This window comes from Jaculus jaculus, chromosome 1, assembly GCF_020740685.1.
Source record: "Jaculus jaculus isolate mJacJac1 chromosome 1, mJacJac1.mat.Y.cur, whole genome shotgun sequence".
Taxonomy (NCBI): Eukaryota; Metazoa; Chordata; class Mammalia; order Rodentia; family Dipodidae; genus Jaculus; species Jaculus jaculus.
This window is the reverse complement of record NC_059102.1, coordinates 260,493,165-260,520,805: the sequence shown is the minus strand read 5'-3', so window position 1 is coordinate 260,520,805 and position 27,641 is coordinate 260,493,165. Positions and strand designations below refer to the sequence as shown.

At 43.9% G+C, this 27,641-nt stretch overlaps 1 protein-coding gene across 2 annotated transcripts in view; it reads right to left on the bottom strand.

The window, feature by feature from the left end:
* Nucleotides 1-296: 296 nt before the first annotated feature.
* Nucleotides 297-27,641, bottom strand: part of Lemd1 (LEM domain containing 1) — a 37,803-nt gene continuing 10,458 nt past the window's right edge. For both annotated transcript variants that reach the window (XM_045144718.1, XM_045144727.1), the window contains 2 exons: nucleotides 3,512-3,585; nucleotides 297-586 (listed from right to left, as the gene is read on the bottom strand). In XM_045144718.1, coding sequence (XP_045000653.1) covers nucleotides 358-586; nucleotides 3,512-3,585 — 303 coding nt within the window. In that variant the 3' untranslated portion in view covers nucleotides 297-357. The remainder of the gene's footprint in view (nucleotides 587-3,511; nucleotides 3,586-27,641) is intronic.

Below are 27,641 nucleotides of genomic sequence, written 5' to 3'. Positions count from 1 at the left end.
TCAAGACTTTCTAGCCTGCCCACGATTCTGCCCAGGTGGCACCGAACAGCCCTCACCCAGCTGGTTGGAGGCAATAGCATTTTCTGCATTTGGTTCATTTGAGTTAGATCTATGTTACATTTAGTTATTTTAAATAATATTGCATATTTTAAGCCCCAGGTATTTTGTTTTTCTTTTACTTGGGATGTACGCGTGGGTGGATGTGTTCCGTAGTGTGTGTAGGAAGGTCTCACTACAACTTTCAGCCTGGTCTGAAGCAGCGTCTGTTGCTGTTCACTGCTTGGGAGCTTCTGGGGAATTCTGTTGTCTCTGCTGCCCTTCTTGCTATAGGCACGTTGTGGTTTGCTCCTGAAGCTCTTAACCGAAGACTGGCTTCTTTTCCACAGTTATGTAGACAAACATCACTATGATGAAAATGCCAAAGATAGCAAGCTTCAAGCTCCACGGGAGGCCACTCTCCGGGCTCTTGCTCCGGGGGCAGTTGTCCTTCCCTTTGGTGGCACACCCATGCTTCCCCGAGCAGTAGTCCTTCCCTTTGGTGATACACTCATGTTTCATCCTGGTATTTGGAGATCTTGCAGCACACCTGTGAAAACACCAGGGGCCTTCAGGATTGTGCACAACTGCTGCAGGAGCACCCTTAGGTAAGTGTGTACACCTCAAGATCCCGGGAGCAGCCCTAGAACCACTTACAAACCTATGTTGGTGTCAGCGTGTGATACCGTCCCGTGATGAGGCATAGGAGGGCTGTGATGTGACAGCATTTACAACCACTCTCATATACCAGTGTAGTATTCAGTGCTGGCAGGATCTTCAGTTCCCCAGGTCCCCACTGGGACACTACAAGTGGATGGGAACATCAAAAAACATGTCCTGGGGTTGGAGAGATGGCTCCGAGGTTAAGGTGCTTGCTGGAAAAGCCCAAGGACACCAGTTCAATTCCCCAGTACCCACATAAAGCCAGATGCACTAAGTGGCACATGTATATACGGAGTTCGTTTGCAGCGGCTGGAAACCCTGGTACATTCATACTCACTCTCTCTCTGCCTCTCACTCAAATAAATAAAATTATAAAAAATTAAAACAAAAACCATGTTCTGTCTCCTCTCTTCACAAAGAAAACACTATCTTTCAGTGTGGACAAGATCGCTTTCAACCTCATTTAAAATCAACATTTAAAAGAGAAAGAGGATACTTGCTGAAACATTTTAGTGAAAGCTTTACATTTTCATTAATTTTATCCTGCAAAACATGCTAGAGTTTACTTAGAAGTTAGGGAACATGAGCTGGGGAGGTAGAGGCAGGAGGAATTCAAAGTCATCCTTTGCTACATAGCATGTTTAAAGCTAGCCTGGATTACATGAGAATCTATTACATATACACAAATACACATACATGAACTTTCTAGAAGGTTTTTGTATTGTGGTTTAAGATTGAATCCAGGGCTTCATGCTCTGTCACTGAGCTACACTCCAGACCCTAGATTTACTTTCTGATTGTGATGGCTAATCTTGTCAATTTCATGGATTGAGATCACCATGGAAACAAGGCTCTGAGCATGTCTGGGAGGGAATTTCCAGATTGGGTGAATTGAGATAGGAAGATCCACCCTAAGTGTGGGTGGGACCATTCCATGGACTGAATAAATAAAGAGAAGAAAATGAGCTTGTGACCAGCTCTGTCATGGTCCTGCTGAAATGCCTTCCCCACCATCAGGGGTTATATCCCCTTCAATGAGAACCAAAACAAATTCTTCCTTCCTTAAGTTGCTTCTTGTCAGGAATTTGATCACAGCAATGAGACCAGAAACAAATATACTAATTAATAAAATTACCTTTCTAGCTTTTTAAAAAAAAATGTGTGTGTATGTGTGTGTGTATACTAAGCTCCCTACCCCCTTACCTTTCCACCTGGCCAAAACTCAACAGGAGAGCTAGGCAACCTGGCTCCTTCACTTGGCACCAGCCCCCACTTCCCCAAGGGTCTTCACTCACAGAGGAGTTTCTCCCACTTCTGGGTCTTTACTCGCTCTCTTTTTAGCTCTCCTGCTACAAGGGTGTGAAGCCCCCTTTTTCTTCCCCTTCTCTCCCCAGCTTTTTTCTCTCTCTGTCTGTGGTATACCCACTCTCTTTCTCTCTCTTCACTATTATTATGATTATGATTATCAAAGGTTGTAGTCATAATCTCTTGCCTCTACTCCCACTTTCTCTGAGGGCTGTGCTGGGTGAGGTTATTAGGGTTCACTGTTGGGTAATTAGGGTCTCAGTCAGTCTCTGTGGGGGGTGGGGGCTGTGCAGTCAGGATATTTCTACTCATCCTGTGGCTTTTACAACCTTCACACCCCCTCCTCCCCCCACCCCACAGTGATTCCAGGAGCCTTGGCCAGACTTTTAGCAGTCTCGTTTAATGTTGAGTTCTTTGTAGCCTCTGGGGATCTGATTTGATGTGTTTGATTGGCCACAGTGTCTGTCGCTGTTCCCCTGGAGCTGGTTGTCAGCTAGCAGTCCTCTCTTCTCTCTCTCTTTTGGCCCGCCTTCCTGAAGCAAGGTGTGTGTTTCTTTCTTGCAGTGCTGAATCTCTCTATATATCTCTCACTGTCTCTGCCTCTCCTTACACACATACCTTTCTCTCATTCTCTCTCTCTTTTCTTTTTCTTCAATTTCAGGCTCACATCCACGACCTCTTTCCTGCAAATCCACCACTGCACACCGTTGCTCTGGGCTGGTGGTACTGCAGTCCACAGACAATTTTCTTGGTTCCTTGCCCCTCCCCTCTTTCCTATAATTCCCACTCTGAGCTGCTAATAAATTCCCTATTCCCCCCCAAAAATGACCTCAGTCTTCTAATTTTTGAAACCTAATAGTTGTTTTTTTTTTTTTTTTGTCATTGTTCTTGTTTTTGCCCCTGCAAAGGAATGCTAGATGCTTGTGCCATTTTTTTTTTGCATCAGGCTTTATTAGAGTGCTGGGGATTCAAACCCAGATCAGCAGGCTTTTTAAACAAGTGCCTTTGACTGCTGAGCCATCTCCCCAGACCTAGCTTTTGTTTTATATTCATTAATTTATTTGTGTATTTATTTTTGAGAAAGGGCCTCATTCTTTGGCCTAGCCTGTCTTGAATTCACTATGTAAACCAGGTGGGCCTTGAGACTTTTGGCATGACCCTCAATTCCCACTTCATCTGTTTTCTTGCTTCTAAATAAGAACAACAAACTAGATGCTGGCTTTGAAATGATGTAATATAACAAGCCTTTCTCCTTTCTCAACAGCTTATTTGCAGGTTCAAACCCTTCACAGAAATCTGGATAATTGATTTGCCTATCAACAAAAGCAGTATCTTTAGTTGCTACAGAAAGGCTTTACGTACGGGCTGTGATGTTACTCATGGTAGAACTCTTGGCTAGCACTCATGAAGTTCAGGCTTTGCTCCTCAGCACCACAAGTAAAAATGAAAACACAGTAATATATTCTAAAACAAAACCAACAACAAAAGAAGATGAGAGAGGTTTTACCTGATTCCCTTTCTGGGCTTCTGGCCTAGACAACAGATGTCAAGGGTTCTTTTACTGATCGAAGGCTTGGGTCTCTGCTATATGGAAAGAAAATACCAACAGGAATTTATTTGCAACATCTTACACATTTGTTTTTATCCTGGGGGGTGGATCACTTAACCTGATAACTGATAACTGATCCAAGTTGTTTTTATTTATTTTTTATTTATTGAGAGAGAGAGAGGAAGAGAAAATGGGCATGCTGGGGCCTCTGGCCACTACAAACTCCAGATACATGCACCACCATGTGCATCTACTTATGTAGGTTCTGGGGAATCAAACCTAGGTCATTAAGGCTTTGCAGGCAAGTGCCTTAACCACTAAGCAATCTCTGTAGCCCCTGATCCAAGATTTTGGCACAACAGGTAGTTTAATACTTCATAAGGTAACTATCTTTACAGGACCAAAGATACCATTAGAGATTAAGAGTAAGGTAGCCTTCCTTTGCAGGGAGTCAGGAACTGCGCCCACGAAAACACAGATGCCAAACTGCCCTAGAACATTAAAGTGGGGGTTACAGAAGATGCAGTCCTAGAACCCCTCTATGTCCCACTTCAGCCTGAATAAGCTAGATTGAAGCATTGCTCATCCTCTAAATGAGTTCAGGGTCTTAACTAAAGTGGGAAATGTTGTGAGTAGACAAACATTAGATTTAGAGGTCATTTGAAAGAAGGACCCCACCTCCTATTTCCCTGGTAATATTAGAAAGAGAAGAGAGGTGGGAAAGATGGCTCAGCAGTTAAGGGGCTTTTCCGTAAAGCCTGATGACCAGGGTTCAATTCCCCAGTGCCCACATAAAGCTATATTCACACAGTGGTACATGCATCTAGAGTTGGCTTGCAGCAGTTGGAGGCCCTGGTGCACCGGTTCTCTCTCTGCCTATCTGTCTATGCTTGTAAATAAATAAATGTTTTTTAAAAGAAAGAGAAGAAACACTTCCTCCTGGTCAAAGTCCTTTGGTCCTGAGTGGAACTTGTCAATCATTCATCTGGTCAAGAGACCACCCTTTATCTAAAGACGCAAGAAATAAATGGAGTGCTCCATCATGCTCCAGGATGAGTGAAGACAGACTCCAGCTCAACAAACAAGAGCAGGTGGAACAGTGACAGAACGGGACATCTGGGACACCCTACACCCCACTCTGCCCACTACAGTGTATCAACCCCTGCCACAAGCAAGTGTATGTGTCTCTGCAAGGGCACATACACATGCACACATTACATACACACAAACAAAAAACATTGTTTTCAAAAAAGATAATGTAGCTGGGTGTGGTGGCACACAACACTTTAATCCCAACACTCAGAAGGCAGAGGTAGGAGGATTGCCACGAGTTTGAGGCCACCCTGAGACTATGTAGTGAGTTTCAGGTCAGCCTGAGCTAGAGTGAGACACTACCTCAAAAAAAAAAAAAAAAAAAAAAAGATAATGTACTATATCTCCAACAAGCCCCTCCTAAGACCCTGACTGCTAAGCTTGCCCATTTTTCTGAGTTCTAACTCAAAAAGCGTATTTTTCTTGTTCCCCCCTTCCTTTTCTTTGGATGCCGACAGAAATCCTATGCATGCTTGCCCTGACACTTTGATGCTTTTCTACGTGTATAGTCCCAGCTTCAAGCTTCTGATGCAGCAACACCTTCTCTCTTTTTTTATTAATATATTTTATTTATTCATTTGAGAGAGAGAAAGAGAATGGGTTGCCAGGGCCTTTAGCCAGTGCAAGCAAATTGCAGATGCATGTGCCCCCTTGTGCATCTGGCTTACGTGGGTCCTGGGGAATCAAACCTGGGACCTTAGGTCTCACAGGCAATTGCCTTAACTACTAAGCCATCTCTCCAGCCCCAACACCTCTTTCTTTTGAGGAACCCTTCCACTCTTGAGTCTTACCTGTATTTTCTTTAATAAAGTCTTTTGGGGCGGGGGTTCAAGGTAGGGCCTCGCTTTAGCTCAGGCTGACCTAGAATTCACTATGTACTGTCAGAGTGGCCTCAAACTCAAGACAATATTCCTACCTCTGCCTCCCAAGTGCTGGGATTAAAGGTGTGTGCCACTACATCCAGCTTTAATAAAGTTTTTATCCATCTTCACCTCCTTCCTCAAGTTTTCTTTAGCATGGGACACAAACTATAAAGTCACTTAGATCCCAACTCTCTCAAAATTTCATAACAATACTTTATAGAGACATTTGTGTCCCTCCTTTTGGCTGTTAGACTGAGACAGTAGTCCCCAAGAAATTGAAATTTCCCCAGGAGTTTTCATGCTGGAAGGAAAAGGCTGAGGCCCTGGTATCAGACAGAGGGGAAGCTTATCTCCCATGAAGAGATGGTGACAAGTTGTCAGATCACCTTGCAGAAGAGGCTGGAACTGAGACAATAATGCATCAGTGACAGGCAGGACCTCACCTTGACCTGGATCTGTAATGCAGACCTCTTGCCTTCTATTTAAACCTAAATCTACTGGGTCCCCAAAGGTGTTCCTCTTCCCAATGCAGTCACATTGAGGAAATTCCTTTTTCTGGTTTTCACTATTACTTATCCATTTAATTGGCCAATGGTGGGCATGAAGGTCAGTCTAGCATCTTCTCAGGCTTTGACCCTAACAGTTCCTATTAGCAAAAGCATCCAGTGTCATGAAGTAACATCTTGCTTCAGTGACTCACACAAGATCAACAGAAACCAGAGCGACCAAGATCCCAGGATGAAAATGGCTTTCTGTTTTGAAATATCAACTGTCATTTTCTCTCTTCACTGGCTTATGGCTAGAAACAGGGGGAAATAATTTTTTCTTCTCTGGACACTTTCCCATTTTGGCTCTGGATGCTTTCTCATTCTGCCACATGTGCGATCTTTCATTAAGCCCTGACTTCTTCGCTCTCTGTCTCGTAGCTTTCTGCGGTATGGAGGTGAAGGGCTGGGCCCTCACATTTTGCCTCCCATGTGAGGGTGCGTGGGTTTGCCCTCTCCATGGGCTTCACCCCCCGAGCACACTCTGTCACGGAGATGGTCCCCACCCCCCTTTCCAGCCAGACGAAGACACTTCCTCTGGACACCAATTCTCCCTAAATAAACCTCATAATTCACAATTGACCCTTCTCGGTATCCTCATTTTCTCAATTCTTTACTAAAATGGACAAGAATATAAAAGTTGAGGTTCACAGGTTTGGGGTCCCCTCCTGAGCCCTCAAATCCTACATCACTTGTGCCCATTCTCTCCACCTGATTTCCAGAGCTTACCCTCCCCCTCAGCCTCTGCCCATACCCTCCTCAGCAGGCACTCCTGATGCCGTAGCCGTGGTCGGCCTAGAGTGCTATAGGACCTGTGATGGGTCTCTTGGCCCTGAACATCTTGAGGGAGAAGTCAGTTTCCCCAAAAGCAAAACCCTGATTTTCTTTTATAACAATGCCCGGCCACAATATTCAATTACACACAGCCACAAAGCATAATAGCGAATGGTAATCTCTCCTTTCTCCCATCTCCCTCCCCCATCTTTTTTCTCTCTCTTCACCCCACATCATACTCCCCCCACTCACACACTCCATTTGGGAGTCCTTATATCTTTCTCAGCATTCTCACTTGTTTCTGCTCAAAGCTCAGTTCCCAACTTCCAGACTCTGTGACTCCTAAGAATGGCCTCCAACCCATCCTTTGGATTCCACTGGTTCCCCACTGTCTCTGGCGCTCCCTTCAGGATTTCCCACATCTTGGCTTTCTCCAAAGGCATCTGCTTCTCTTAGGAGGGTCTTGACAAAAAGGGTCTCTTTCCTCCTCCCAGAGGGTCCCTCCCTTTAGGGATAAGGGCCGGACATGGAGTGCACATGTACTTTCTGTCTTTCTTGGGTGGTTTTTATTTTCTTCTTCTTCCATATGTCTGTGGAGGGAAAAATGCACACACCCAAAGCTTCCTGACAGAGGAACTGGACTTGTATGACCTTTGAGAATAGTAAAACTTAAATCATAAATATGGTTAGGAAACTAAGGAAAACCAGAGCTCTTTTTTTCTTACCCTTTATAATTGTAGCTAAAGTAGATGGAAAAGGATTTGAGTTAATTTAACAATTTAACTTATATAAGCACTCACCGATAAACCAATGTTATCATATGAATAATATACAAATAGAAATATTGGCAATGTATATACGCTTAGCTAAAAAGACCAAAAGACCCAACGATTTTGTAGCTTTCAGTTATACTTATCATTTGAAGTTAAACTGCTGTTCTGATTAACACCACCATACACCAAGCAATTCGTCTAAAAGCTGTACTTCCAAAGGTATGACAGTTCACGGCATTGGCCATGTGAACTGATCTTTAGGGCATCATGTGAAGTTCACACAGCCGGATAAGCCACACCCTCCTCAACCTACGCTCCCGTGAGCAGTTCTGCCTCCCTCACTCCCTGCACAGCTGGAAGTACAGGCAGATAAGACCGGGTGCCCTGGACGGGAGCGGAAGGGGGACAGTACCCCAGCAACTCTTCCACTAAAGAGAAAATTGTGCAGGCCTACCTAGCGTGTGTGGGGTGAGTGTCGGGTGACGAGGAGGAGGTAAAATGCAGGACCTGTGAGGGCAGGGGGCACAGCTGCCTCGGGCACTGTCATGAGGTTGGCACTGTTGCTTGCTGCTGCTCTCGGGACATGCTAGCCTCTCTTATACTGCAGCCACTTCCACGTCTTCCCAACAGTAAAGAAAACAAGCTACCACTTTATTATCATTATTATTGTTATTATTATTATTTGAGGTAGGGTTTCACTCTATCGCTGTAAATTCAAACAGTTCGCACCTGTTTAGAACTTTTCCAAAGATCCTATTAGGCTATGCTTAGGATATGTTTTCGCCAGGCATGGTGGTGCATGCCTTTAATCCCAGCACTTGGGAGGCAGAAGTAGGAGGATCGCTGTGGGTTTGAGGCCAGCCTGAGACTACATAGTGAATTCCAGGTCAGCTTGGGCTAGGAGACCCTACCTTGAAAATAAACAAAAACAAACAAAAAAGACATAAGTTTTCTAAGAACTGTCATACCTTTGGAAGTACAGCTTTTAGACGAATTGCTTGGTGTATGGTGGTGTTAATCAGAACAGCAGTTTAACTTCAAATGATAAGTATAACTGAAAGCTACAAAATCGTTGGGTCTTTTGGTCTTTTTAGCTAAGGGTATATACATTGCCAATATTTCTATTTGTATATTGTTCATATGATAACATTGGTTTATCGGTGAGTGCTTATATAAGTTAAATTGTTAAATTAACTCAAATCCTTTTCCATCTACTTTAGCTACAATTATAAAGGGTAAGAAAAAAAGAGCTCTGGTTTTCCTTAGTTTCCTAACCATATTTATGATTTAAGTTTTACTATTCTCAAAGGTCATACAAGTCCAGGTTTATTGCTATCATTCGCCCAGCACCAGGTCCCATTCAGCATTAACTCACCGAGGCCTGCCACATGAACCATGCTACCCTTTTGTGGTAGGCACTATCATTACTCTATTTTGGAGATGAACTTGAGGCACAGAAAGGTTAAGAAACTTGCCCTGAAGTCACACAGTATTATCAGTGGAGAACTCTGTGCTCAAACCACTACAGATTCCATTCCTCTGTGGTATTCAGTTTCCATAACAAATTTCTGCCCTGCAGGAAATCTTTTATTACTCTCCTCCATAAAAGCCATACCTTTGTTCTCTATTATAATACAACGTAGTGTTCTTAGCCTGAACTTGTGTTTACTCTTTTTAATTTTTTTGCTTTTTTTTATTACTTATTTGAGAGGTACAGAGAGAGGGAGAGAGAGAAAGAGGCAGATAGAAATAGAATGGGTGGACTAGGGCCCCCAGCCACTGCAAACAAACTCCAGATGCATGTGCCACCTTGTGCATCTGGTTTATGTGGGTCCTGGGGAATCAAGCTTTGAACCAGGGTCCTTAGGGTTCACAGGCAAGTGCTTAACCGCTAAGCCATTTCTCCAGCCCTGTGTTTACTCTTTCAGCAAACATTGGCTGTGTATTGCTGAAGCATATGCATATGCAAACTGCAGATATCAGGCTGGACAAATGGGCACCGAGCAGGAGTTTGTAAGCACTGGACAATAGCTTCCTCCTCACCAGAAGGAACTTCCTGTGGGGGAATCTCACAGAGCTATGTCTTGATGGTGCGCCCTGAACAAGAGTGAGCCTCTCACTGCTGCGCACTGTTGGGGGTGTAGGATGCAGCAGCCAACAGGTGAGCCACTGAAGACCCCAGCCAAAGCTGTACCTGACTGCGCCAGAGAGGCTGGATCAGGTGTGTGGAGCTGGGGCAGTCATGGGGACACAGACACTCAGGAGTCGCCAGAACACCTTGTTCTCAGCACCGTCAGGACTGGACTGTCACCCACAGGGTCCATCAGCAGATGCAAGGCCTCAGCACCCCCCAGGCCCCAGCTGTGGGAGGGTTGCAGTTGGCCTTCCCTCCTTCCCCGAGTGGCAGTGACACCAAGGGCCTCTAGCTTGCTCTGCGCCTGGGCCTGAACGCCCCGGGCACCTCCAGGAGACCTGGCGCAGAGAACTCCCCAGAGGTCCCCACCCAGGTGCCTGCCTAGCAAGAGGTAGTTCATGCTTTTCCAAAGGGTGCTGGAAAATCTTTTATTGAGCAGATTCCTCCCTCTAAATAAACCCTTTTACATGTGGAAGAATCTAAACATACACAAAAATAGACAATAGCATGATGAGCCTCCACACGCCCACCACTGTTTATTTCTCCTAAAGTTGAAAACAAATGTTAAATAAAGCACTTAGGATAGAAACCTATTTTACAGACATTAAATTATAGGATTTCACATATCTCTTTTGTTTGTTTGTTTTTGAAATATGGTCTCCGTCTAGCCCAGGCTGACTTGGAAACTCACAGCAATCCTCCTGCCTCTGGGATTAAAGGCATGCGCCACCACATCTATCTGGATTTCACAAATTGTGAACAAATATTCCCTGTCTTTTCTTTCTGCCTACTGTAAGCAGCTTAAACTCTTTTATTTCCTTCCCTTTCCTTTTCTCTCTTTTGTAAATTAATTAATTTCTTTCAGAGAGAAATAAGCAGACACAGAGAGAGAGAGAAAAAATGGGCCCGCCAGGGCCTCTAGCCACTGCAAACGAATTCTAGACACATGTACCACCTTGTGCATCTGGCTTACGTGGGTACTGGGGAATCAAATTGAAGTCCTTTGGCTTTGCTGGCAAACGTCTTAACCACTAAGCCATCTCTCCAGCCCCTTCTCTCTCTTTCTCTCTCGGAACAGGGTCTTGCTATGTGGCTCAGAATGGCCTTGAACTTCTGGAGCCACTGTGCTTACCTCTTCTAGAATTTGTTTCCTTTCATGTCATTTATATGTCGAGTTTTCCATAGTAGTAGAAGGTGGGCATTTTGATTTTCAAAGGGAACTAATTGTGGTCTGTCCACTTGACTGTGCAAGCATCAATACTACTGCCAATCATGTTATGAAGACTTTGTCTCAGGAAAGGGCTTGCCAGCAGTGTATGAATAAAGTGATGTCAACTGTACATGCATTGGGGTGTGCACATAAACAAAAACTAGAGGGAAATTGAATAAGTCTGAAATCAATGTTTGCACCAAACAGTGTGTGTGTAGTTGATTTTTATTGAGTCTTTTAAATAGTCCTTTGCCAGCTGGGAGGGAGATAGCTCAGTCAGAGGTAAAGCACTTGCTTTACCTGAGTTCCACCACCAGAACCCACCACAGAAAAAAAGCCAAGTGTTGAGACAACAGGTGAATTCCTGAACCTTGCTGGCTAGCTAGTCTAACCTACTAACCTAACTGGAAAGTTTCAGGCCAATGAAAGACCCTGTTTCAAAAAAAAAGGAAGATAGGGGCCTGGGGCAATTGCCCAGTGGTTAAGGGAACTTGTTTGCAAAGCCTGATGGCCCAAGTTCAATTCCCCAGGCCCTGCTGCTATTCATTTGCAGTCACAAAGTACCCAGGTGCACCCACATGCCTAAATAAATAGATAAATAAATAAAATTTTAATGTCTTAAGCTGGACATGGTGGCACATACCTTCAATCCCAGCACTCGGGAGGCAGAGGTAGGAGAATTGCTGTGAGTTCGAGGCCACCCTGAGACTACAGAGTTAATTCCAGGACGGCCTGAGCTAGAGTGAAACCCTACTTCAAAAAAACAAAAAAAAATTTTTTTTAATGTCTTTTATTAAGAGAGAGATAGAGGGCTGGAGAGATGGCTTAGTGGTTAAGCGCTTGCCTGTGAAGCCTAAGGACCCCAGTTCGAGGCTCGGTTCCCCAGGTCCCACGTTAGCCAGATGCACAAGGGGGCGCACGTGTCTGGAGTTCGTTTGCAGAGGCTGGAAGCCCTGGCGCACCCATTCTCTCTCTCTCCCTTTATCTGTCTTTCTCTCTGTGTCTGTCGCACTCAAATAAATAAATAATTAATTAAAAAAAAAGAGAGAGAGAGAGAGAGACAGAAAGAGAGAATTGGCACATCAGGGCCTCAGCCACTGCAATTGAATGCCAGACACTTGCGCCACCAAGTGGGCATGTGTGACCTTGCACTTACCTCACCTTTGTGTGTCTGGCTAACATGGGATCTGGAGAGTTGAACATGGGTCCTTAGGCTTTGCAGGCAAGTGCCTTGACTGCTAAGCCATCACTTCATTTTTAAAAACCAACAATAAATTTAAAAAAATGACAGGTGGATGGTTCTCTTGAAGAATGACACCCAAAGTTGTCTTTTACCTTCTACACCTATGCATACAGAGACACAGGCACTATATACAGACACATTTAAAAATCTTTTCAATGCTGCTATAAAACGATTTCCACCATAAGTGACATCTACAGTGGAACTAAAAAATACTGGTGTTCTAAAACAATAGCTTAGGGTTGAGAAATATGGACCTGTGTTCAATATCTAGGACTCACATAAAAATGCTGAGCATGGTGGCACAGACTTGTACCCCCATCACCAAGGAGGCACCCACATACACACATACAAATACATAAATAAAATAGGGCTGGGGAGACAGTTTAGTGGATAAGAGCACTTGCCACAAACATGGGGGTCCAAGAAAGCCTGTGACTGCCTGAGTTTAATTCCCCAGGGCCCATGGGTGTGGCCACACACATATAAACCCCCGTTATGTTGGGTCAGAGATTGGAGACGCTCTGAGACTTGTGGAAACTAGAGCCACACATTGAAACAAACACTCTGTCTCAAGTAGATACATGGATGATTGATAAAGTTGCCTGCAGTTCTCCTCTGGCCTCTGTGAACCTGTGCACACATTTGTTTATACACATGCACATAGTACACATGCAAAGGACACCACACACACACACACACACACACACACACACACACACACACATGACAATTTTTGGTTTTGTTTTTGTTTTGCTGAGGTAGGGCCTCATTGTAGCCCAGGCTGACCTGGAATTCACTTTATAGTCTCAGGGTGGCATCGAACTTTCAGAGACCCTCCTACCTCAGCCTCCCGAGTGCTGGGATTAAAGGCGTGAGCCTCCATGCCAGGCTTTTTTTTTTTTTTTTTTTAAGTTTTTCAAGGTAGGGTCTCACTTTAGCCCAGGCTGACCTGGAATTCACTCTGTAGTCTCTGGGTGACCTCAAATTCCAGGCAATCTTCTTACCTCTATATCCTGAGTGCTGGAATTAAAGGCATGCACCACCACACTGCTGGTGGGCTGACAATTTTTTTTAAAAAAAAAAACAATGGGCTATTGAGAATAAATGACACCCAGGGGAGATACAATGTCTGCTTCTTTCTCCCTGTCCCAGAGCTAGAATCTGCGGACGGCTGCTTTTTCAAAGCATTCAGAGCTCAGGGCTGTTTTCACAAAGTATTCAGAGTTTGAATTACACCTATAATCCATCCCAGCATCTGGGAGCTGAGGCAGGAGGATTCCAACAAATTTAAGGCCAGACCAGACTACACAGCAAGATCTTATAAAGACCCAAGGAGAAGAGGGGCCCAAAGCCAGGGAATGTGTGAGCTCCTCCACTTCTCATCCCTCTTTATTATGTTCCTAGCATCCAAGTCGGAAAATTCTACCTGTCATATGGCCAGGAGCTGCAACCTCCTGCTGACCAAGCTCCAGTGGGAAGAGTAGGTGTTTTCTCTGCAGTACCAGCTCATGCCATATGACACGTCCAGAGCGCTAGGCTGTTGCGAAGCATTTTACATTGATAAGCTCACTGAAGCTATGAAACTGCCCTACCACAAAGGTGATCCTCCTCACATGCCTCTGAAGTCTATTCACAGAGAGAGAGGCTGAGGCAGCGAGCAGGTCAGCAGCTTGCTCTGGTTATGTATGTGGGGTGATGGGGTCGGGAGTGGGTCCAGGCTGGGCAGCCCTGACGTCCTTGTTCATGGCTGCCACACCGCCCTAGAGGGCAACCATGCTGCTTCACGAGGCGGCATTAGAAGTCCGCATGCTGAACATCTATTAGCTTGGGCAGTCAGTGGACCTCAATTCATTTAATCCTCCTAAGAACTCCAAGAAGAAATTATTTCAGTCACCATTTTGTACGAGAGGAAATAAAAAAATAAGCTTAAGGAGCTGTATTATTTTCTACTGGGGCAATTCACCACTGAAAACATGTCAAAATATTTCTAAAAACTTTCCATTAATTAATAAATTACCAAAGCATTAATTTCCAGTGGAAGTAATCACTGCAGATATTTGTATCATTAAACATTTTAGAAAAAGTGGCCTTTTCCTAAGTATTTTCCAGGTGTACTATTTTATACTAATTCTGGCCTGTTTTATGTGTATTATATTGACTATGAAAGTGGATTGTGTATGTGATAAGATACTATACTATATTATATTATAGTAAATTGCAAAATACTAGGCTAATATCTAGGGTCAGGAAGAATAATAATCAGTCTATATTCTCATTAAATCATTTTCCACCAAAAATTATATATTTTTGGACTGGAGAGGTGGTTTAGCTGTTAAAATGCTTGCCTGCAAAGCCAAAGGACCTTGGTCTGATTCTCCAGATTCCATATAAAAGCCAGATGCACAAGGTGGCACATGTATCTGGAGTTTGTTTGCAGTGGCTAGAGGTCCTGGCACATCCATTCTCTCTGTCTCAAATAAATAAATAAAATATTTAAAAAATTTACATATATGTGTGTGTGTGTGTGTGTGTGTGTGTGTGTGTGTATGAAATAACTAACTTGACTAAAGCCATTACTGATTGTCCACAGAGAAGTACAAGTTTATGTTTTCACAAGACATGCATTTTACACTTTGGATGCAAAGGTAGCCAAAGTTTCACGGACAAACACCTCTAGTTATGGGCAGTCAAAGGTGACCTGAGTGCTATTTCCTACCCTTCTTTTGTTTTGTTCTTCCAGAACTTCTTACCCTTCAACTTGAGAGAGTCAGGAGTGCTAGGACTTGGACTTGGCAATCTCTCAACTAATGTGATGCATTTTCTAGTCTCTCTAGTTCATTAATGTGGGTTTGTTGTTATTGTTAAAGAAATGGTTTATATGGAATCAGATATTTTCATAGATAATATAGCAAAGTTACAGCTACGACTTGCTTATAAGCAGAACAATAAAACACTTTCAATTTAGAGCTCTTTAAAACTGAGTTAACCCCAAATCCTTTTATTCACTAATATGATAGTCTGATGTTGTAATGAGTTTTTATTAACTTAAATATCAGACTCTTTTTGTCCTAATCTTGGCTTAACAAACTTCAAATAAAAAAAAAAAATCAGGCTGGAGAGATGGCTTAGCGGTTAAGCGCTTGCCTGTGAAGCCTAAGGACCCTGGTTCGAGGCTCGATTCCCCAGGACCCACATTAGCCAGATGCTCAAGGGGGCGCATGCGTCTGGAGTTCATTTGCAGAGGCTGGAGGCCTGGCACACCCATTCTCTTTCTCTCTCTATCTGCCTTTCTCTCTCTGTCTGTTGCTCGCAAACAAATAAATAAAAATAAACAAAAAATTTTTTAAATCCGTTTGGTGGTACATGCCTGTACTTCCAGCACTTGGGAAGTGGAGATAGGAGGATCAGTTGTATAAGGCCAGCCTTGGCTACATAGTGACTCTGATACCAGCCTGGGGTTCATGAGACCCTGACTCAAAACAAAAAATAACAAAATAAAATAAAATAACATCTCTAAAGTACATTGTATTCCTTTCACCTAAGAAATCATTTTGAATTAACTTAATGTTTACCACATTAACATGAAATCCCACCATCACCCATCTGTGTTGTTTTGTTTTGTTTTGTTTGAGGTAGGATCTTAGTCCAGCCCAGGCTGATCTAGAACTCACTCCATATCCCAAGCTAATCTTGAATTCATGCTGAGCCTGCTATTTCAGTCTGCTGAGAGCTGGGTTAAAGGCATGAGCCACCATGCCAGGCCTATCACCATTCTTAAAAGACATCTCAGGGCTGGAGAGCCATATGGCTTAGCCATTAAGCAACTGCCTGTGAAGGCTAAGGACCCCAGTTCGAGGCTTGATTCCCCAGGATCCACGTTAGCCAGATGCACAAGGGGGCACATACATCTGGAGTTTGTTTGCAGTGGCTGGAAGTCCTGGCGCACCCATTCTCTCTCTCTCTCTCTCAATCTTTCTCTCTCTCTCTCTGCCTCTTTCTCTATTGCTATCAAATAAATAAATAAAAATAAAAGAAAAAAATAAGAGGAATCTTTGGCACCTTCACACAGGGGATCAAACTCAGGTCCTCGTGCTTGTAAAGTAAGCAGATTACACACTGAGCTATCTACCCAGCCCCACAAAAGTTTCAAATTAAAAATTAAAGAAAAAGACACTGCTTTTTCTTAATAGCAACAAATATAACCTCAAAAAATAAGTTAACCTAGCAATAAAGCTAACCAAACAGAAAGATGACTTGTAGTGAGAAAAGTTACAAAATCTTATGGAAGAATATTAAAGAAAATTGCATTAAATGTAAAATTATTAAAATACCCATTCAAAAAGACTTATGTAGCTTGGCATGGCGGTTATTCCTATAATCCCAGCATTTGGAAGGTGGGAGGATTATGTGACTGAAGCCAGCTTGGTCTCCATAGTAAGACCTTATCTCAAAAAACCAACACTGGGAGTTGGGGATTTAGCTCAGTGGTCCAGCACTTGCCTAGCAAGCACAAGGCCTTAGATTCAGTCCCTAGTACTAAGGTGGAATGGAGGGAGAAGTAATAAACAAACAAATGAACAAAAACTATGTATATGGGACTAGAGAGATAGCTCAGAGGCTAAAGGTGCTTGCTTGCAAATGCCTGGTGGCCTGGGTTTGAATCCTCAGGACCCACGCAAAGCCAGATGCACGAAGTGACGCATATATCTGGAAATCATGTGCAATGGCAGGAGGCCCTGCATATCATAGACTCACTCTTTCTGTCTGCCTCTCCCTTTCTCAAATAAATAAAAATATATTTTATAAATTTTTTTTTAATTAATTTATTTATTTATTTGAGAGTGACAGACACAGAGAGAAAGACAGATAGAGGGAGAGAGAGAGAATGGGCGCGCCAGGGCTTCCAGCCTCTGCAAACGAACTCCAGACACGTGCGCCCCCTTGTGCATCTGGCTAACGTGGGACCTGGGGAACCGAGCCTCGAACCAGGGTCCTTCGGCTTCACAGGCAAGCGCTTAACCGCTAAGCCATCTCTCCAGCCCTAAAAATATATTTTAAAAAACCATGTTTTTGAGCCGGGTGTGGTGGCGCGCTCCTTTAATCCCAGCATTTGGGAAATAGAGGTAGGAGGATCACCGTGAGTTGGAGGCCACCCTGAGACTACATAGGGAATTCTAGGTCAGCCTGGGCCAGAGTGAAACCCTACCTCAAAAAACAAAAACAAAAACAAAAACATGTTTGTTTGTTTGTTTTTAACATAGAGAGATGGCTTAGCTGTTAAGGTGCTTGCCTGCAAAGCCCAAGGACTCATGTTCAGCTCTTCAGATCCCTCATTAGCCAGATGCACAAAAGTGAGGCAAGTGCAAGGTCGCACAAGCCCACTAGGTGGAGCAAGCGTCTAAATTCAATTGCAGTGGCTGAGGCCCTAGCATGCCAACTCTCTCTCTCTCTCACACACACTTGCTCTCTCTAAAAATAAAATAATTTTCTTAAAAAACTATGTGTATGCATGCATATGTAAAAATTGGACATGTGACAGATGTACCACTTCGGGTTGAAAAGTCTGGACTGTTCAGAGTGGCGCTGCTCAGGATACATTACATATGAACAAATGGAAGAAGCGCTGCTCAGGATACATTACATATGAACAAATGGAAGAAGGCACCTGGACAGTGGACACAACCAGAGCAGCAACAGGGTGGGGAGATCCCTGGGGTTTTCTGTTTACCTCACATATCCTGCACTGGGTGCTGGGTAAGTTGTTAACTTGGAAACGCCAATTGATGCCATCCACAAAAAGCCCCCGGAAAAGCCAAAAGATGAGGTAAGGGGCAGCCTAGTAAGACAGAAAAGTTTCTGATAATAACTCCCTCACTCTAGCCAAACAGCCCACCTCCTCCCCACCCTTTGCCCCCTCACTGGGGTGATTTTGGAGAACAGCTTGGTAGCAAGCACTATCCCCCCCACACACACCCTAGGGGTCCCTAGTGGGGAATCTGGCCAGCCGTGAGGTGTGCGCAGACAGAAGATTTACATGGGATTCAGAACGAGCTGGATGGGAATATGGCTCCTGTTCTGTAATCCCAGCACTTGGGAGGGAGGCTGAGGCAGGAGGGTCATCTTGAGTTCAAGGCTAGCCCAAGCTATAGAACCTCATAACTTGAGAGAGTGCAACCATCCTGATAGGAATGGCAATATCCTAAAGAGATATTCACACCCCTGCCTTTGGCTACCAGACTTGGAAACAGTGGACTTTCCCAAAATTAGAATTCCCCCAGAGATTTCATGCCAGAGGAAGGAAAAGGCTGGGGCCAGCCAGAGGAGGAACTTGCCTTCTAGGAAGGGATTGCTCAAGGTTCTGACAACTTGTTACAAGATCCTGCAGGTGGGGCTGGAGCCCAGGTGGTGAGTCAGTGATGGGTGAGGCCATACCTTGACCAGGACTATTATGCACACCTCTTGCCTTCTATTTAAACCTAAACCACATGTCAGGACCCTAAAGATGGACTTGGAGGGGTACTGCTCCTCTTCCCAATGCGACCACAATGAATAAATCTCCTTTCTTTGCTTTCCCCCATTACTTGTCTGTTGAATTGGCCTATTGAGGATGGGTGGCAGAACCTGTCTCATCAGGGCTGCCAGGGCCCAGGCTCTGATTCTAAGTTTTCTGATAATGATTTTGCCCAGCCATGGCTGGGATAAAAGACACATTCTGAGTGACAGTCACCCGCAGCACACCAACCCTGAACGGAGCCTCACAACTGCTAGAATCTCCTCAGGCAGGACTGTCTAATCGTCCCATTTTCAGCTGACATCAGCTGCTATATACCTCTGTTGCATGTAGTTGGTAAATGGGTGTTTGGACTTTCTTTTGGATACTCAGGAATGTCGGATTCTTGGTTAAGTTTCTCCCCATCAGTACATTTAAGGCTTTGACTTCCTTTTAATTTGGGGTCCCCTTAGAGATGTCTGGGTTGCTTTTCAACCATTTCAGCCATTGTTATTTACTGACAGACATCAACACCAAGATGACACAGACGTTGAAATGATCTCACCAGAATTTTAAGACAGCTATTATCAAATGCTTCAGTGAACATGTTTGAAGTAAACAACAGAAATTCCCTGCAGGGAGATAGAATGCATAAGGAAGAGCTAAGGGTAAACTCTAGAACTGAAAGCAAAGCAACTCAAAAACCCTCACTGGATGGGCTCGGCAGTGGACGGGAGAGGAGGGAGAAGATCGGTGAATTTGAAGACAGACAATATAAATCAGCAAAGCCCATGGCAGAGAAGGGACTGAGGAACCTTGAATGGGGTCTTACGGTCACCTGGAGCCATAATGCAAGACTCAACACTCAAATCATCAGAGTCCCTTGAAGGAAAAGAGTTGGAATGATGCTAAAGAAGTATTTGAAGAAATAATGGCCGAAAATGCCCCAAATATGGCAAAAGACATCTTCCTGCAGACTCAAGAAGCTGAGGGGATCCCAAAGACGATAAACGTGAAGAAACCCAGTCCAAGACTCCCCAGTCAGACTCCTAAAAACTTTCTCACATCAAAATAGAAATTAGCTAGGCAGTCTAGGAGAGGAAGGGCCCAAAAATAAACAGTGTTTTTTTTTTAAATTTTTAATTTATTTATTTGAGAGCGACAGACACAGAGAGAAAGACAGATAGAGGGAGAGAGAGAGAATGGGCACGCCAGGGCTTCCAGCCTCTGCAAACGAACTCCAGACGCGTGCGCCCCCTTGTGCATCTGGCTAACGTGGGACCTGGGGAACCGAGCCGCGAACCGGGGTCCTTAGGCTTCACAGGCAAGCGCTTAACCGCTAAGCCATCTCTCCAGCCCAGTGTTTTGTTTTTTTGTCTTGGCTAAAAGTGAGAAATATCCTTGAGCCCATAAGAGGAAGGAGAGGATCCAATTTTTCCTTGTCCCTTTTTTCCCTAAATGAGTCTTCCCCTTAAGAAACCTAACATAAAGATGTGAGAAAGATGACAAGGTGCCTGGACACATGGCACGGGATCTGGCCTTTCCTTATCTTTTTTCCCTAAAGTAGGTCTTCTTCCCTAGAAACCAAACATGAAGATGTGATTAAGACTGCAAGGTACAGACACCTGGCATGGGGACTGGACTGACTAGCTCAACCCAATTAAGACTTAAGTCAATGAAGTCTTATTCCTATGAAAGACTCCAGTCAGACTCAGCAGGTGGATGACCTGCTTGGGACCCTCCTGCCATACAGGAGCTCTTTCCTTCTCTTAAGCTCTACAATAAAATATTTCCAAATCTCAGCCTCTGTAGTCTGTAGATTTCATTCTTCAAATTTACAAGACAAGATCCTGGAGACCACTGACTCAGGAAGTTTTGTGTAACTGTGAGTGTCCAGCACCCTAACTCCTGAGTTCAAAGCCCGAGGAAAGGTTGAAAAAGGCTCCATCATTCTCAAAGACACGCCCAAGTTCCATAACAAAGCATATTATCAAGAACAAAAAGTCTCAATGTACAGAATGAGAAGGAATAGTTTAACTCACATCCTCACCAAGGTCTGTTATTCACAATATATAAAGAACTCTCACACAACATGTGAAGAACTCAACAACACAAGAATAAGCAACACCATCTAAACGTGGACAAAAGATGTGAAAAGACATGTTTCTCAGGGCATGGTGTCACACACTTTTAATGCCAGTGGAGGATCACCATGAGTTCAAAGCTAGCCTGAGAATACATAGTGAATTCCAGGTCAGCCTGGGCTAGAGTAAGACCTTACCTTGAAAAACAACCAACACACAAAAAGACATTTCTCCACGAAAGACAAAGAAATGTAACATAGCCTATGAAAAGAAACTCACCATCATTAGCTATGAAGGAAATTCATACCAACCCAAGGTGAGATGCCACCTCACCGCAAAGAGGAACAAATATGTAGAAAACTAATATGATGAGCAATCTAATAAAGACGTGAGAACAGGCACTTCACAAATGAGAAAACGTAGATGACCAATACATATGACAGATGTCTAATCTAATCAGATAAAAGAAATAACAATAATTATAATCATGATGTAACATGCTATATCTTCACATTGACAAAAATTAAATCTGGCAGTTTTGAAGATTTAGAGTAATGAAGTTTTTTTTTTTTTTTTTTTTTTTGTTTGTTTGTTTTTTTGAGGCAGGGTCTCACTCTAGCTCAGGCTGACCTGGAATTCACCATGTAGTCTCAGAGTGGCCTCGAACTGATGGCGATCCTCCTACCTCTGCCTCCCAAGTGCTGGGATAAAAGGTGTGTGCTGCCATTTCTGGCTCAAAAAGGAAAGTTAAGAATACTGCAAAGAGGGAAAAAAAATAAGTAGAAAAGTTGGTATAGTTACTGTGGGGGAGAAGAAAGGGGACAGTGAGTCAGGAGGAATGCTAAAATGATTTAGAAGCTGTTCATTTTTTAACCTCTGTGGTATGAGTTCAGCTGTTTATTGTATAATTCTTTATCCCTTTTTAAATCATAACGTATTTTAAATAAAGCATCAAAAATATTCCAATTCAATGTTTTCTCTTTACCTGGGAAACTTCCATCCACCCACTTGTGCTCACGTTGGGTGTGCTGATTTCTGCACCACAGCGTTGGTGTGTAATTGGAAGAGTCACCAAAGCAAAGGAATCACCTATGCCACCTTGAGTGAACAGATGACCTGAGTCCTCTTGCAGTACCAGGGAAGGTCACCAGGGGGCGCACGTTCATCACTCAGGTCTTTTTTTCTTCCCTCCCTGGTCACTTGAGTGGATGGAAATTAGGAGACTGAGGTTGTGTGGCGTTTATTCGCGTAGCTCTCTATGTGTTCGCGGGCTTATCATATCCTTCCCGCCGCCCATTTACTCATCTTTAAGGTGAAGACCGTAGCCTCCGCCAAGATGCTTCTCAGGGAGGAAACTCAATAATCAATAACTATAATAAATCATGCCTAGACGCCTGGGTTATGGTGCCTGGTGCGCATGAGGTCCTGACAAGTCCCCTTGAGGACTCCTATGGGAAGTACAACAGGAAATTCCTCTTAAAAGGGGGACATCGCTGCACTTCCAGAAGGGAAAGGATAGCGACAGTCAGCCTGGGGATATTATATTCCTAGATGGGAGGGACATGAAAGGTGAGTTTTCCAAACAAATTCATACGTTCCTAGAGAAGAAAGACGCCACCATCCAGTTTTATGAACATGAGGGGGGTTACCTTTATTAACGTCTTCCAGCTTTGACAGTCACAGTCTGCTTTCCCAACATCCTCGGACCGCCCTTGTGTTTCAAAGTCTGGACTCTATGACACAGAAAGAAATCAACAGTCACCCGCCAAGATCAAGACGCACTGACCAGTAAGCTTATCTAATCCTTCTATCCTGGGAGATCAGGACTTTTAGGGTAGAATGTTAAATTATATTTCTTGCAGAGATGGCATTTAGCTCCCAGTAGCACCTGTCAAAGATAAGAAGAAATGGCTTATTAAGTGGTTATAAAAATACGTAATTTACATTTCACTTTGACCCAACAAGAGCATAGAGAGCTTTTTTTTTGCTAACAAGGATGGTTTTTCAATTAATTAACATATTATTATAGACATGTTTGCCATCAGGTCTTCTAGAACCTTTATATGCACTTGATACACACATTTAATTGAAGCCCTTTAATATTCATTCCCTTGTCACGTTGGGCATTCTGGGGACAACATTTAGAATGGGCCCTGCACATGCTAATTGAAGACTTACAGGTGTCTCATAGGCAAAGCCAGAAATTGAGACATAGAGAATAAAAATCCCATTGTGTGTCAGCATAGAGACATTGACACAGTCTAAGAACTGGAAGAGATTCTAATGTCAACGTGGATGTGTGTGCATGCTTGGAGCCCAAAGTCACAAGTCTCTGGAGGGGGTGAAGTGAGGGCGGTGGTTCAGGAATTGGAGCAGTGGACCTGGGCCCAAGGATGGGGCAGTGAGGGGCAGGCCCCAGGGAGTGTTGGTATATTCAGGGGTTAAGAAGGTAACAACAGGGTTATACAGAGGAGATGGTTACTGTGGCTGAGAGACTGGTCATACAGAGAAAATTTAAAAATTGAACAAAAAATATAGGTATACTGATGAGAATCCACCCTCAGAGTATAGTGGAATCCAGGCTCTGAAAGTGCTTCACTAAGGGGAATAGTTAGAAAGAACACTGGGTGGAGGTGGCAGGACAAAAAGCATTTGTTTAAAAATACCATAATGAGGGCTGGAGAGATGGCTTAGTGGTTAAAGTGCTTGCCTGAAAAACCAAAGGATCCAGGTTCGATTCCCTAGGTCCCACATAAGTCAAATGCACAAGGCGGCACATGCATCTGGAGTTCATTTGCAGGCTGGATGCCCTGATGCACCCATTCGCTCTCTCTCTATCCCCCTCAAATAAATAAATAAAAATACCATAATGAAACCTAATTCTTTATATACTAGTAAATATTTTTTAAACAGTAAAATATTGATGTAGTTAAAAGAAAAATATGGGGCTGAAGAGATGGCTTAGTAGCTAAAGCACTTGCCTGTGAAGCCTAAGGACCCAGGTTCAATTCCCCAGTACCCACATAAGCCAGATGCACAAAGGGGTACATGTGTCTAGAGTTTGTTTGTAGTGGCTGGATGCTCTGGTGCACCCATTCTATCTGCCTCTCTCTCTCTTTCTCTCTCAAAATGGATAAATAAAATAAAAAATTTTAAAGAAAAATATAAAATTTATACACACACGTGTATATATAAACCGAGACATTTGCATTTGTGTACATAAACACATTTCCTGGCTTTGTCCAAATAAAAGCCAGGAAGCAATGACACCCAGTAGACAGGAGCTCCTTGAGGGCCTTGGTCTTGGTTTTTCAACACCAGGGGAAAATAAATCAAAAACATCTTTGGGCCAGAAACTAAGGAATGATGCGGACTTGTCAAAAACACACAGTATCTTCCACTGGCCAAGTCTGGGCTACCTTAAGCACTAAAATACCAAAAAAAGGGCTTGGAGATGTAGCTCAGGGGTAGAGCATGTGTTTAGCATGCCGGAGGCCCTAGGTGCAATCCTCTGTTGCAGGGGTGTGGGGGGGGGAGTGTATATATATTTGTTCCAGTACACATATATACTAAACTGGTAAATGTAAGCAAGTTCCTGAGATCTGTGGGCTGTTCTAGCAAATTACCACACCCAAGAAAGGGCTCATGGAACCCCTGACTTATAGCTGGTCCATCAGAAGTATAGGAGAGCCTGGGCTTATGACTATCATTTTAAGTGGAAGCAGTTTGGGGGCACTGAGCCCTCAACTTGTGGGATTTGATGCCAACTCCAGGTAGCTAGAGTGAGAACTGAACTGAATTGTCTGACACTCTATTACTGTCTATTGGAGAGTGGGCTGATATGAGAAAAAAAATATGAGACAGAGAAGGAAGGAAGAAAGGAAGGAAGGAAGGGAGGGAGGGAGGGAAGGAGGGAGGGAGGAAAAGGAAGGTCTTACCTCATCCCCAGACACACACACACCTAGTGCCAGAGCTGATCCATGACAGCATTCTAACACTGCAAAATGAACATGCCAGACTCTAAAACTGTCCAGAGCATGCTGCCAGGGGCAGACTGAGACCTGGCAACAAGAAGTGGCAGGTGTTCCTGGAGGGGGTGGTGGACCAGGAAGACATTGTTAAGACAGCTGCTGACGCCTAATGGAGTCTGTGCATTGGATGTGGTATTGGGTCCAAGTGGATTTCTGGTTAGTTCTTTTGTGGGTACAGAGTGCTTGATGGAGGTTGGGGTGCCTTTGCAGTTTGCCATCTAACCTATAAGCTCTTAGAGGGCTCCAAGAGACAATGGTTGTACGTGGGTATGGGGTGCACAGAGCAAAAGTGTCCCACGATATATGGGGTTCTTTTAGTATTCCCACAACTCTCCATAGATATGAAATTACTTCAAAATCAACTTTTAGCCAGGCGTGGTGGCGCACGCCTTTAATCCCAGCACTCGGGAGGCAGAGGTAGGAGGATCACCGTCAGTTCAAAGCCACCCTGAGACTCCAGAGTGACTTCCAAGTCAGCCTGAGCTAGAGTGAGATCCTACCTTGAAAAAAAAAAAACAAAACACAAAATCAACTTTTAAAAAATATTTTACTTGTTACAGAGAGATGGATAGAGAGAGAATGGGCACACAAGAGCCTCTAACCACTGCAAACAAACTCCAGATACATACACCACAATGTGCATCTGGCTCACGTGGGTTCTAGGGAATTAAATCTGGGTTCTTAGACTTCACAGGCAAACACCTTAACTGCTAAGCCATCTCTCCAACCCCAAATCAGTTATTTTTAAATTATATAAGGTAGTGGGGAAGGAGCCAGGTGTGGTGGCTCATGCCTTTAATCCCAGCATTGGGATGGCTGAAGTAGGAGGATCACTATGAGTTCAAGGTCAACTTGGGGTGCAAGTCAGTCTGGGCTAGAGTGAGACTCTGACTCAAAGAAAAAAATGTATGGAAGGATTTAAGAATAAGATTGTGGTGGTTTGATTCAGGTGTCCCCCATAAACTTAGGTGTTCTGAATGCTAGGTTCCCAGCTGATGGAGATTTGGGAATTAATTTCTCCTGGAGGTGGTGTATTGTTGGAGGCGGGCTTATGGGTGTTATAGCCAGTTTCCCCATGCCAGTGTTTGGCACACTCTCCTGTTGCTATGGTCCACCTTATGTTAGCCAGGGGGTGATGTCCACCCTCTGCTCATGCCATCATTCCCCCCTGCCCTTGAGTCTGTAAGCCAAAATACCCCCCCCCCCCGCACACACAAGTTGCTCTTGGTTGGGCGATTTCTGACAACAATGTGAACCTGACTGCAACAAAGATTAAGGAGGACGAGTTCTCAGGCTGGGGAAATGGTTTAGTGATTAAGGTACTTGCCTGCAAAACCAAAGGACCACAGTTCTGCTCCCCAGGACCCACGTAAGGCAGAAGCACAAGGCAGCACATGCATCTGGAGTTCATTTGCAGTGGCTAGAGGCCCTGACATGCACCCTCTCTCTCAACAAATAAATATATATTTTTTTAAACTAATGAGGAGTTCTCAATACTCCTAAGCATTTTTGTTTTGTTTTTTGAGGTAGGGTCTCATTATGTAGCCCAGGCTGATCTTGGGCTTGAGATCCTCCTGTCACAGTTTCGTGGCTTTAAAATATATGACTTTAAGAAGCTCAGTGTGCCTCAGTCACACCCAGTGCTCACAGAATACATTCTGTAGTTAGCATTTGCTTAGGCAAATCCATTTCTAGTCACATTCCGAGCTCAGCACTGAAGATACTGTTTCATTCTGTTACTTTGTTGTAATTAAATTGTGTGCTTTTAATATAATTATGATAATAACAGCTCATATTTCGACCTAGATATCTTTTTAAATATATATATGTATTTATTTGAGAGAGAGAAGGAGGTAGATACAGAAAAAGGGAAGAGAACAGGTGTACCAGAGCCTCTAGCCACTGCAAATAACTCCAGAAGCATGCACCAGTTTGTGCATCTGGCTTTACATGCATACTGGGCAATCGAACCTAGGTTGTTAGGCTTTGCAGGCCAAGTATCTTAACCACTGAGAAATCTCTCCAGGCCCTAAATCTTTTTTTTTTTTTAATTTTATTTATTTATTTATTTGAGAGCGACAGACAGAGAGAGAAAGACAGATAGAGGAGAGAGAGAGAATGGGCGCGCCAGGGCTTCCAGCCTCTGCAAATGAACTCCAGACGCGTGCGCCCCCTTGTGCATCTGGCTAACGTGGGACCTGGGGAACCGAGCCTCGAACCGGGGTCCTTAGGCTTCACAGGCAAGCACCTAACCGCTAAGCCATCTCTCCAGCCCATCTTTTTTAACTTTATTACTTATTGCTACTTTTTTGAGAGAGAGACTATGGGTGCTTCACAGCCTCCAGCCACTGGAAACGAACTCCAGATGCATGCGCCTCTTTGTGCATCTGGCTTACGTGGGTCCTGGGGAATCGAACCAGTGTCCTTTGGTTTTGCAGGCAAATGCCTTACCTGCTAAGCCATCTTCTCCAGCCCCCTGCTCTATTGTTTTTTTTTCAGTGCTGGAGGAGGAACTTAGAGCCTTGAGCATGCTAAGCAAGCCTTCTGCTCCTGAGCCACATCCCAGTTCTAACATACGTTTACCAGCACCACGACGATACACTACCAGGCGGAGAGCATATCTTGTTTATAGGTGGGGAAGCTCAGAAACAGAGAGTGTCATGGTCCAGTGAGTGGAAAAGCTGGGTCTGAGCTCTAGCAGACCATACTTTTGGTAAATGTGCACATTCTTTGTATCCAGACCTCATTTTTTTTTAAAAGTTGTTCATCTTTATTTATTTATTTGAGAATGACAGAGAGAGAGAGAGAGAAAGAGGCAGATAGTGAGAGAGAGAGAATGGGCGTGCCAG